Source organism: Leucopleurus acutus (genome assembly GCF_964270905.1).
Source record: "Leucopleurus acutus genome assembly, chromosome: 8".
Lineage (NCBI taxonomy): Eukaryota > Metazoa > Chordata > Mammalia > Artiodactyla > Delphinidae > Leucopleurus > Leucopleurus acutus.
In genome coordinates, this window is record NC_139151.1 from 95,840,594 (window position 1) to 95,853,130 (window position 12,537).

Sequence of the window (12,537 nt, forward strand, 5' to 3'; positions counted from 1 at the left end):
GTAGGATCACTGATTTACAGGTTCTGAGAGGTCATCTGATCCAATGTTCCTATTTCACACATGCCTGGAATGAAAGGACCCTAGAGGAATGAGAATCTGGCCCATTTGGAAAACCACCCAGAGGTGTAGTTTCCTTTCTCTGGCCGCAGTTTAACAGCTCTGAAAGTACCTCACGGACAGGAACTACTCCTCGCAATTAGCCCTAGAGACAAGACAATACTGGGCAACAAGTTCCCCAATGCTGACAGATGGCTATAGCTCTGGCTACTCCCAAACCATTTATGGTTTCAGCCATCAGTCTTTCCAACCCAGTGACTGGGTGATCTGTGAGCCTCCTCCCAGATTTCAATGGGGGCTGGCTCCATAAACCCAAAGTTCATCAGCACTGACAAGAACGAAGATCCGAGACGGTAAAGGAAGCTCTGGTCTTTATTTTAAGGCACTCCAAATATATCTCCAGTAAAACCTTCCTTAACGCTAGTCAGGTGCCCAGAAGCTCCCTGTCAGATGTTAAGGACAAAGCCGGGGACCTGCCAAAAATGCCTCCCCCTCTCTGACAAAAGTGACACCTTATGAAGCTACACCACCAAACTCCATTATACTGGAGGAGGATTATCAGGTTCTGGGGTCCCTTTGTGGGGTTGGATACAAAACCTGGCTGCTGATTCATGTTTGCAGAGGCCTGGTTTCAACCTGTCTCCAGGGCAGCTATTCCCCGGTAGATGACAAATGCTGACAGAAACCCCCCTCCCCAGGCAGGCTGTTCTCATTTCTGTCTAACATCTGTGAAGGGAATTGGGATCAATGAGCTAGAAGGAACAAATTTTTTAGAGTCAGTGCAGTCTCAGCATGTCAATAGGGAATGAGTCAGGTCACCAAGATCTTTACAGTTCTAAGGAGTGGGAGAAGATAATTCCTCTACTTCAGGGGTCCAAGACAATCTCTTGTACCACTTGCCTCTATCCCTCAAAGTCTCTAATAGGAAGTAGGAACAAAAGAAAACAGTTCCCAGGTCAAAACTAAAAGCGTCTTGTTTCTTGTTCAAAGATAGACAGGAAAAGAACGAGAGGTAGCCAGGGGAACTCAGTGGGAAACCTTCCTCTCCATCCTTCTAAAATTTAGAGGAAAAATGTATTGCTGCCCTCAACAAGATGCTTTCTTTTCTACCACATGTCAATAAAGCTCACACCATTAGTCCAAGTAGCAAACTGCATTGCTCAGATCAGCCCAAATAAGAAGCTAAAAGAAAAAAAACTTTGCGGTTTTCTTGTTTACATTTGGGAATCTCATTATCCTTAAAAGCTGGAACCTTGCCACTGTGGCAAGAGGTCAAGTGTGGTCGGCAGATCTCCCTTGTTTTAACCAAGACAATGAAAGCTGGCTGAAGGAAGAGGACAACTGGAAACTGAGGCCAGCCAGAAGGACCATGAGAGAAGTCGCAAGCCAAACGGGCTTTGAGGAAGAAAGGACTTGTGAGGAGGAGAAATGCCTTCTGGGTCGTGATGAGAATCAAGGGAGGCTTTAAGCTTTTAGAGAGGGTTACTAGAGGAGAATTAACTCTCTGGAAAGAGGAAAAAAAATCAGTGGAAAGCAGATGCTAAGAGACAGCTGACCTTTTCATTGGAAATGGATGGCTACACTTCTTGTCACAGGCTGAGAAATGCACACATCCCAAAACAGGCAGGGGGAAGGATACTACGGTCATCCTTTTTTTCTTTTGGGTTGATTTGCTTAGATTCATCAATTACTGGAGTTTCTTCATCCCTAGGAAAATGTGATTGTTTCTCAGAACCTTTAATTTCTTTTACTGTCTCTAAGCCTTCTTTATATTCTACTTTGGAGTTTAGAACTCATAGAATGTTGATTTTAAAGTGGTTATTTAAAAACAAAAATCGGAATACCAAGTCACTTTACTTTCCAGACTCTTTGTTCAGTTGAAGCAGGAACAAATCTGCCTAGAACACTCTTGTTTAAACCAAAGCTCCCCCAGCAGAAAAGAAGCGCAAACAGCTCCTTTTCTTATCTCTTGGGAACTTGTTGCCCTCCTCTGTTCCTGATAACCTGATGCCTTGTAGTCATTTCCAGCCAATCTCCTGTGATTTGTTGAGACCTACAGACTTTGTCTTATTCACCTGTTCCCCTCAAAGAGATCCCAAGGACAGTCAGAGAACAAGAATTTTATTTTTCAATCGGCCTGATGCTTTCCAAAGTCCATCTCTGGCTATTAGAATTGAAGCACAGAGATTACTTCAGCTGAGGGATCTACTTCTGTGCTGAATCGAATACCAAGGCACTCAACGCTCCTGGAACTCCCAGAAGTTAAAATAATTGCTTCCTCCTGTGCCCACACCTCTGTGCACAGTACAAGTTCTTGAACTTCCTCAGTTTTCTAAATCTCAAAGGAAATGGCCAAATAAGTAGTTGTTCTAGATACTCAGCTCAGATAAGGGAGCCTTTCAATATATTCATACACTTTACTTGATCCATATTTTTTTGAAAGAAGAAAGCTCAGGACGGGGGTTACAATAAAATACTTTCAGCTTCTACAAATGCAGAATTTGGTTCTCCTACCAATTCTTTTTTTTAAAATAAATTTATTTATTTATTTATTTTTGTCTGCGTTGGGTCTTCGTTGCTGCGCGCGGGCTTTCTCTAGTTGCAGCGAGCGAGGGCTACTCTCCGTTGCAGTGCGCAGGCTTCTCATTGTGGAGCATGGGCTCTAGGTGCGCAGGCTTCAGTAGTTGTGGCACGTGGGCTCAGCAGTTGTGGCTCACGGGCTCTAGAGCACAGGCTCAGCAGTTGTGGCACAAGGGCTTAGTTGCTCTGCGGCATGTGGGATCTTCCCGGACCAGGGATGGAACCCGTGTCACCTGCATTGGCAGGCGGATTCTCAACCACTGCGCCACCAGGGAAGCCTCTCCCACCAATTCTTAAAAAACAAAATGTTTTGTCTTTCACTTCTGAAACAGCCACTGGGAATCTCTTCACCATTTCTCAGTGCTGTGACTGGAACCCTGAGAAACTCACTGATACTGGGCAGAACTGTGGTCATTAGCAAGACACTCTATATTTTCATAAGAATTATATCTAATACTTATGTTTAATTACCATTTCCTGAGGCACGTGCTAGGCACACTGATGGTGCTGGTGAGTAGGGGTGTGTGTTCATGTACGTGCAGGGAATACACAGCACACGAGATTTCAAAGCGACATATTCCCAGAATGAATGCTGAGCGCCTCCTGTGTGCCAAGCACAGTGAAGGCTGGGGATATAGCAGTGAAAAGACCCGTTAAGAAGCCAGGTGTCCAGCACGTATGCATCAGGAGAGCAAGGTCCAGATCCATTCTGTTCATTGTATTCCCAGACCTAGCAAAGTACCTGGCCCAGGGTAGGGGGGCAATAAAATTTTGCTGAGTGAAAATAATAAAATGCAGCATAGATTGTGCTCTACTAAAAAGCCATGGAGGAAAGAAAGCATCAAAGTCAGATGAATCTGTCATGGAAAAATTCGCCTAAATTAATGGCTTTGATTGTAGCTCTAACGTTATTTTTAATTTTTTATTTTGCCCCCTCCCTTCTCTGACAAACTGCATCAGAGACACCCCTGACTTCTCTCATACCTCCTCCCCCTTTCCTACAACATGCTGAAGAAAGGAACTTTTTGAGGATAGATGCTTTGTACCACATCTCAGAACTCAACTTTAAGATAATTGCAGCGGGAGCAGCTTTTAATCAACTGACAAGCAGCTTTAAGAAAATTAATGAGGACAAAATCTTAGGAAGGAGTAAATCATTTCTGACAACAAAGCTGTCTCTCTTTTATCCCAATCTCCCCTTGAAGAAATAGTACCCTTCAAGGATACAAAAATAAAATATCTTTATTTTTGGTTTTTGCCACTCCCAAGCCCAGACGAGATTAAGAAGAAGCTCAGTTCCCTTAGATTGCTGGAGAATACTCTGGATTGAACTAGAGTTCTAGGTCACTTTTTTTTTTTTTTTTGGCTGCATTGGGTCTTTGTTGTTGTGCGCAGGCTTTTCTCTAGCTGCGGTGAGCAGGGGCTACTCCTCATTGCGGTGCATGGCCTTCTCATTGCGGTGGCTTTTCTTGCTGCGGAGCATGGGCTCTAGGCGCGCGGGCTTCAGTAGCTGTAGCACGCAGGCTCAGTAGTTGTGGCTCGCGGGCTCTAGAGTGCAGGCTCAGAAGTTGTAGCACATGGGCTCAGTAGTTGTGGCTCGCGGGCTCTAGAGTGCAGGCTCAGAAGTTGTAGCACGTGGGCTCAGTAGTTGTGGCTCACGGGCTCTAGAACACAGCCTCAGTAGTTGTGGCACACGGGCTTAGCTGCTCTGCAGGATGTGGGATCTTCCCGGACCAGGGCTCGAACCCGTGTCCCCTGCATTGGCAGATGGATTCTTAACCACTGCGCCACCAGGGAAGCCCTCTAGGTCACTTTTGAAAACCAAACTTTTAGAATCTAGGAAGTACTGATGACTGGATTTGACCACAGGCTAAATTCAGGGCAAGGAGTAAGCCACAGTAAAGATTATATGTTGAAGAATGGAGATAGGACAAGCCAAAAGAGCCTATGCATGTTAGTTACATAATGCTGGTCAGTGCTGGCAGAGCTGGTTACCCATCCCGACCCAGGGTCTAAGCTACAATTTAGTTATGACTAATTTGAGTACTCTGGACACCAAGCCTTTTCTGTGGTTCATTTTAATGAACTTATAATAATAATAATCAGTCATCACTAGGCTGTTCTGTGAAGATGGCTATGAAATGGTATGAAATAAAGAAAGCCAACTAATGTTTCTTTATAACTAGGGTGACACTAAGATATCCATTAATGGGTACCACAGCGACATCTTCCATCCAAGGATAACAGTGAGTTGAATGTTGGAAAAAGGAACTCAAGAACTACACCTTCAGATGGGAAAGGTCCTGGAGAGAAAGATATTTCTTCTCACTTTTTAAGCCTAAGAATCTCTGTATTCTATAGCACGAAGGCAAACAGGAATGGGATCACGGTTAAGAGCCTCAACAAAGTCAACTGTGGGCAGGCAAGAATTTTAATTAGAATTGGGAAAAAGTCTCCACAGCATTAGTCTTTAAAGTACCATCACTAGGATGCTAGCATATCCAGAAATGCTAAGGGCAGGAGGTACTCATCAATTTCTCAACTTCCTGAAAGTATATGAAAGATCTGGTTAAAGGAGCCATAGAAATAAACCAGATGAGATTCCAGAGACAAGGTGAGAGCAAAAAAGAAAACGACAAAGCTATACTGACAGGTGAGGTCTAATTGGGATCCCCATGCAGTTGATGATTGGTTCTCAATCTTGACTCAGCATGCAGACTCAACTGGAGGGCTTGGTAAAACAAGGATGGCTGGGCCCTACCCTCAGAGCTTCTGATTCAGCAGCTCTGGGACAGGGCTGAGAAGCTGCATTTCTATTAAGTTCCCTGATGATGCTGACTTAGTCCCGGGGAATACACATTGAGAACTACTGGCCAGTTAGATATAAGTAGCTTGTAGGTCTAAAAAAAATCTGCTTCCTTTTCCAGCTGCCTAGGACCTACTGAGAATGAAGGGGATGCATATCTTTAGAGCTGGAGCTCTAGAGGGAGAAGGTATACAAGGGGACTGTCCACTACTGAAGAGCAGAACTCTCAGGGTCAAGAAGGGGTTGGGGGAGGCGGGAGAGAAGAGAGGAAGAGGGGGGAGAAGAGGGGGGAGAGAGAGGGGTGGAGGGAGGGAGGGGCAGGCTTTCTTTCCAACACCCCCTCCAAACTAACAATCTGTCTGGGTAATAGTTGCTCAACCCTTGAATACAGTTTCACCGCATAGCCACAGAGAAAAAGCTTTCAATAAAATTGACCCTTAAGTATTGATGTTTGAGGCTTGGCCTTAAAGAGCACAATGCTGTCTCATGGAGAAAGGAGAGCTAAACTGCTTTCTGTCCTAGGGCTTCTTCTCCCACCCAAGTCCCTTGTCCATCACTTCTGCCCAAACTGCCCCAGCACTGCCTCCCCACCTACATCCACACCTCGACCGCTGACGTTTGCCCCTATTCCTAGGTAAAACAGCACTTATTACAAACTGGAGGCATAGTTTGCTATATGACTATTTCTGGTTTCATTAGTAATTTTATATTTATGTTATTATGCTTTCACTTGGTTACAACCAAAGTTATTACATTGTGTAAGTTACCATAGAAAATTAATTGCAGTTTTCTGCTACAATATTGTGCCTTGTTCCAATTAGAAAATGAAAGCAGAGAGAAAACTCAGGCAGTTTAGTGTTTTGAGAATTCAGCAAAATTTCAGCTCAGCAATCTTTAAATGTCTAACTTAAAGACCAAACAGAAATTAACAAAAAGTCCTACTGGCTCAAGTGTGAGGGAGTCAGATGGCACATAAGACCCTGAGGCAGAGATAGTAGCATATTCAGCCTGGAAGAGCCTCGAATCGACAGACGGAAGGGGGAGATAAAATATGTGCCTAGTCTTATTTTTCCTGATTTGCCAATGATACTAAAATTGGGAAGACTAAGCCTAGCCTTAGTAAGCAGAGAAGGGAAATATCTGAGGACCCTAGATCCTAGAAACAAGGATAATAATTAAACTCAACGTGGGGAAGAAAATAATTCAGCACATTGAGATATTCAAGGGAGAACCCTATAAAGCAACAACAGCTGAGAAAAATGGGAGGTGAAGCACGGACAACCAAAAAGCTAAGAGTTTTATAGGAGATAGAACACAAACACCACTGTGCCTGCAACAAAATTAGCAAAGGATCAAAGCATCACACATAAAACCACGATAAGAAGTAAACCTGAGACTGTATCTCTGCCTCTGCTGAAGAGGCTGAGGGCAGAAACCTAAAATGAAGAAAGCAGTCATTAAGAACAGCAGTTCTCAAACTCAAGTGCGTATGAGAATCATCTGGAAAGCTTGTTTTTTTTTTTTTTTGAGGTACGTGGGCCTCTCACTGTTGTGGCCTCTCCCGTTGTGGAGCACAGGCTCCGGACGCGCAGGCTCACGGGCCCAGCCACTCCGCAGCATGTGGGATCTTCCCGGACTGGGGCACGAACCCGTGTCCCCTGCATCGGCAGGCAGACTCTCAACCACTGAGCCACCAGGGAAGCCCTGGAAAGCTTGTTTTACAAATACAAATACCCGGTCCCCTTCCTGCCCAATTCTTATTCTGATTTTGGTCTGAAGTGGAGTCTGTATTTTAACAAGGACCCCATGCATTCTAATGCAGGTTGTCCAAGGAGCACAGTTTGAGAAGCACTGATCCAAAGGTCTGAAGAACTGCTTAGAATAAGCATGCCAAGGCGAAGAGCAATTAGCAATTCATTTTTACAGGAGTTTTCACATGGGATTGTGTAAGAGATCATCTCTTGGGGAGAGATGGTCACTTAGTGGGAATTAAAATAAGTCGATGCTCTGGAGGATGCTCTCCTGGGAATGTCTGCTGGCCCAACAATTTCACCTCTCTGAACGTTACCACAGTGAATTCCAAGAGGTAACATCACAGAGAAGGGGGATTCTGGGTAGAAAAGCTCTAGGACAGGCCCAGTACCCACAAATTCCTTCAAGGACAGAGCTTGACATTACAGATGGAGACAGCCACCTATACTTACCTGTGCAAAGAGGGAGATGCTCTACTGTCCCATTAAACCCTCGCTCCCTGTTCTCAGACAAAAATGCACTTCTTGCCTTAAACGGTGGTACAGCACAGCTATCCAAAAAAGCTGGTGTCTTCCCTTCCACCAGTGACTGAATTCAGGGACATGTGCTGAGTGCTTTGGTGCCTTTGGACGTAAGGGGCAACCAAGACCTGGAAAACCAGAAACCTTTCTGTAGCATGGGGGTTTAAAGTCAGACTGGGTGGACACAGGGTGAGCAAAACCTTGTTGAGAAGCCAGGATCCTGCCTCTTGTGTGAGAAAAATGCTTCCCAAATGAGAGCTTTCTAGTTACTTCAGCTCCCTCTCCTAAGTGGCAGATGGGGTCTAATGAGAATCAAAAAAGCCCTGCTGGGAATGCTGAGAAGTAGCTCTTGTCCTGAGGCATGCAGCAGCTTGGCTAGGTGCCTTGAGCCCCTACACAGCAGACTTCTCCAACTGCATTCCCTGAGCTGCCAGCCCCATATGTGACAGCATCTTGGCTCCCGCCCTGGAGCTGTTTGCCTTTAGCCAGATGTTTCTGGCTACTTATAGAAAAGAGGAACCTTGCTAGGATGGAGGACTGGCAGGCTGTGCCCAAAAGTTGGGCAGGAGCCCTCGCTTCCAGAAGAGGCTGGAGATGTCCATTAGTGTTGCTGAAATCAGATCCTCTCTTAATGATTAGAAACAATTATTCCACAATTAGGTAGGAAGGGTTAGAAGAACAGCAAGGATCAAGATTCTAGGTGGTAAAAAGCAGACACCAGGTACTTTTACCATCCAAATCTGCTTAAGATAAGAATATTTAAACTAAAATTCACCTTCCATCCTCATTTATCTAGGTAAGAAAATAGGATTGATGAACTTCCTGCAAAGTCCTCTCCCAATCACTCAATGTCAAATATTTCTAGTCACATGGATTCAAGAATCAGAACTTTCCTGTCATTGTGATGTCAAGAGCAGAGAATGCCTTGTTTCTACCCTTTCAGAGGCATGGCGGGACACGATGTCACCCATCAATGGTTCTGCTAGTTACCACCTAGAAACAATAAGGATGCTTTTCTTGAGATTCTCTTTCATTTATTCAGCTTCTCCTAAATGAGAGGTTTCTTATTAGGTATTTGGAGTTCATAAAGATGAAACAGACACGATCCTACTCTCAAGGAGCTCATGGGCCAAGAGAGGAGAATGATGTGGAAATAAATAACTGCAGTTTGGTGTGATGAGTGTTAACACAGAGAGTGTGCTAGGTACAGGGGTGGCACAGGAGGGAGTGATCAATTCTGTTTAGGAAGGTTCCATAGAAGGGGAAGAGCTTGCAGGCAGTTGGGTTTCAGGGAGAAAAGGGCACTCCAGGTAAAGGTACCCTGGCAAGAGAGAGCCTTACTAACTCAGGGGGCTTGGAAAGTGGCTCAGTAGAGTTGGATAGAAGGTCCTTGTAGGAGACAGGAGGGACAAGAGGCTGGAGACACCACACCTGGCCACCCACTTTCTATTGCTTTGTATATAATGGGTCCTATCTTTAGGGTTTTTTCTTTAAAACAAATGCTTCATATTCCAGGCTGAATTCAACAAGCATCTACATGTGTGGCACTAAATGAGGGACCCCGGGGGATATGCCCGTAAGAAGCTTACACTGAACCTAATTGGGTGGATTAAACATACACACCACACTGCTAAAGAAAACACAAAACAACACATAAACAAGTACATAAAACTATAAATGGCACAGCATAAGTGCTAAGGGAATTCACAGGTTCTTAGATTGAGACCGAGCTTAAACACCATCTAATTAGACAAGTGTTCAAATGCTCAACTCCCCTTGACAAAACCCTGGCCAAATGAGCAACCATGGGATGTGGGAATAATCTCAGTCAGAAACTAGACAGGTTGAGTCCAGGAGGCCACTAACCCCAGGATGCCCAGAAGGCTTTTATGGCAATACAAGCAAGGACGGCTTCAGACAAGAAAGGGTCCTAAATAGAACATTTCTCTGCTACTGAAATGGATGGGACAGTTAAGAGCATAGCAGCTGCCCAAAGTCCTTATCCTCCATCGTGATTACAACCTCAGGAAAAGAACATTTCATAGTATACTATCTATCTCTGTTTATAGCTTGCGTCCTGAAAAATTTATTTTAAAAAGAAGCATAAATATTTCATTGGGTTCTCTGTGTATCTCCAGACTAAAGGTTTCATGTTGAGGTAAGGAAGTATTCAGTTTGGTCTTTATGCAAAGATCCTTTCAGGCCTCTGGGGACCCAGCTCATGATTTAGGGTATGAGAAAGCCCCTGCCTTTTAACAGTCCAGAGCTTCCAAAAGTGCGGCCTGCTGGTCATTACTAGGCTGGACTGGAGTCCTTCCTGGCTCCTTATGGGCATGACATCTCTGGTCCTGGCTGGGAGACCACAACCTTGTCCTGCATTACCCTGCCAGCCAGGCCTAGGAGAGCCGCCATACAGTGAAGCCACGAGCAATGCACTCACCCTCATGGAGGTCTCGCCACCATGGGCCTGTTGCAGCCTGAAGACCTGGGCCACCATGTGCTCCGTGGAGGGGTGCAGCAGGATCCTTCGTGAGGCCAAGCCCACCATTACATATCGACCCATCGGGGACAGGCTCACTGAAATGGCATTGGGACCTGAGGGCCAGAAAAACAGAGAGACATCTCCCAGAGTTCTTGTTATTACAAGGGAATAATTTTCCCTCTTAGTCTTTTCTCTTTCTCTGTAATCTTCATCTTTGTTTGGTCATCCTGGGGTTAATCTCATAGGATTGTAGTGAAGAGTACAATGAGAAGGCATGTAAAGTATTGAGTACAGTGTTTGACACATAAAAAGTACTTAATAAATGCTAATCAGTATTATCATAGAATCACATTAAAAAAATTATTATACTGTAAATACTATTTTGAAATCTACTTTTTTCACTTCATCCATTGCGAACATTTTTCACCATTAAATAGTCTTCTGTAAGAGCATTTTAAAGGCCAAATGGTATTCTGCCTTATTAATGCACCATTATTTCTTTAAGCAACTCTTCACAATTTGACATTTTTCTCTATGATAAATAACACTGCTGTGAACATCCTTCTGAATAAATCTTGCATAGTTTTCTGATTATTTCCTTAGAAGTGAAATTACTGGATCAAAGAGAACATACATTTTGGGGGCTTTTAATACACAATGCCAAACGGCCTTGCAGTGTGTGTGTGCCCACTTCCCCAAGCCATGGCCAAGAACGAAGCTCTCCCTTATTCCTGCCCATAACAACAGGAGTATGCTGGTGATGCCACTGTGGTAGGGAGGACTCTTATTCTGAGATTCTTCTGCAATGCTACCAGCCAGCACAAAGCAATCTTCCTCTGACACGTGCCCCAGTGAAGCAGGGGCAGTATGTGACCATTACTCCCACCTAAGCTATACCTCACCTAGGAATGCCCAGGCCAAGGTACCAGCATCCCTTTGTCACTAGGTTGGGCTTCCTATCCCTTACCAAATCGCTTGGTGTAGAGCATTTCGCCCAGGTTATGGGGGGCCAGAGAGTACACTGCCAGGATGCCTTCATCAGGAAAGCCCCTTTGGCTGCTAGGGATGAAAGCCGCCAGAAGCTGGCCATCTGCAGAAATGTCACAGCTGGCATCATTGTAGATCTTGCAGTTCTGCACCAGCACATTCATGGAGGCTGCATCAGACAAAGAAAGAAAAGAGGGTAAGAAAGTTTGGAGTTGATGGTATAAAAAATTCTGGGTCAAGAAATCTGGGGGCCTCTCTAAGGGCCTGAACCTGAACCCTCTCTAGAAATACTAAAGGCTGCCTTATCAAACTAAAATGTCATGGAACAAGCAACACAAGACACACAAAAGATATGTCTCTTCTACCACTTTAATAGGAAACTACAGAGAGTCAACACAACCATAACCACATGCTGAGTCTTAGCTCACACTTAGGAAACATCATTTGAGAGTTGAGCTAGGGAAAAAGTTATTAAAAATTGTTCCTGGAGAGCCACTCAACAGCTGTTATTGTCCACAACTGAGATGAATGAAAATGTAAACCCACTGATTCCAAGAAATAGGTGATCCAGGTAAAACTTCCTTGGGGGTGAGAATCCTACTCCCCAACTCTATGTGACCTTGGAGAAGGAAATCATTTCACCAGTTTTCGTCTTATTTTCTCATTTAAGAAAACTGGAGCATTTAGGGACTTCAATCTTCTGGACGGCTCCTTGCTATTGCTAATCCCTAATTCCACAAGAGAGGATGAAGAGAAACAAAGCCTAGCCCTGGCTGGATGGCTGGAACTATTTTCATTTCTCACTACGCTCTATCCCTCACCCATACCATAAGCCAATGACCATGGGCAGCCCCAGTCTGCACATAGCAGTTACTGAGAATTAAGCACAGTCAGCCAGGCAGCAGGCACGCTCAGCACCAGCGACGGAACGGGTGGGGTTGGAGGTGGGGTGGAGGAATGCCTGTCCGTGGGGAGAATCGTGCCACATGACAGGACTAATGAGATGTTAGCTAGCTCTGGGGCTGCGCCAGCATGATTTGTTCCGGTTTTCATTTGAATCCCTCTCTGAGGCCCATTGTGCAAATCCCTGCCGGGAGGAAGTGGCCTACCCTTGATGTGAGCCTGGAATCAGATGGCCCACACCATGGGCATGAGCAGAACAGCACAACACATCCAAAGGGATCAAGCTCCTCTGGGCTCTGTCTCATTTAGATCTACTTACATGCAAAGAGACTAATTCACTTTCTCTTATTTGAAGGAGATCACTTCAGATGTCCACTGTCAGAGGCATTATGGTTAAAACAAACAAAAAGGCAAGCTCAACTGCCCTCACCAGATTCCAGGTGATCTAC

General features: G+C 44.8%; 1 protein-coding gene across 3 annotated transcripts in view; it reads right to left on the minus strand.

Moving 5' to 3' along the window:
• AMBRA1 (autophagy and beclin 1 regulator 1) overlaps window positions 1–12,537 on the minus strand; it is a 175,142-nt gene that overhangs the window by 20,339 nt on the left and 142,266 nt on the right. For all 3 annotated transcript variants that reach the window (XM_082845636.1, XM_082845637.1, XM_082845638.1), the window contains 2 exons: window positions 11,166–11,354; window positions 10,157–10,311 (listed from right to left, as the gene is read on the minus strand). In XM_082845636.1, the coding sequence (XP_082701762.1) occupies window positions 10,157–10,311; window positions 11,166–11,354 (344 nt within the window). The remainder of the gene's footprint in view (window positions 1–10,156; window positions 10,312–11,165; window positions 11,355–12,537) is intronic.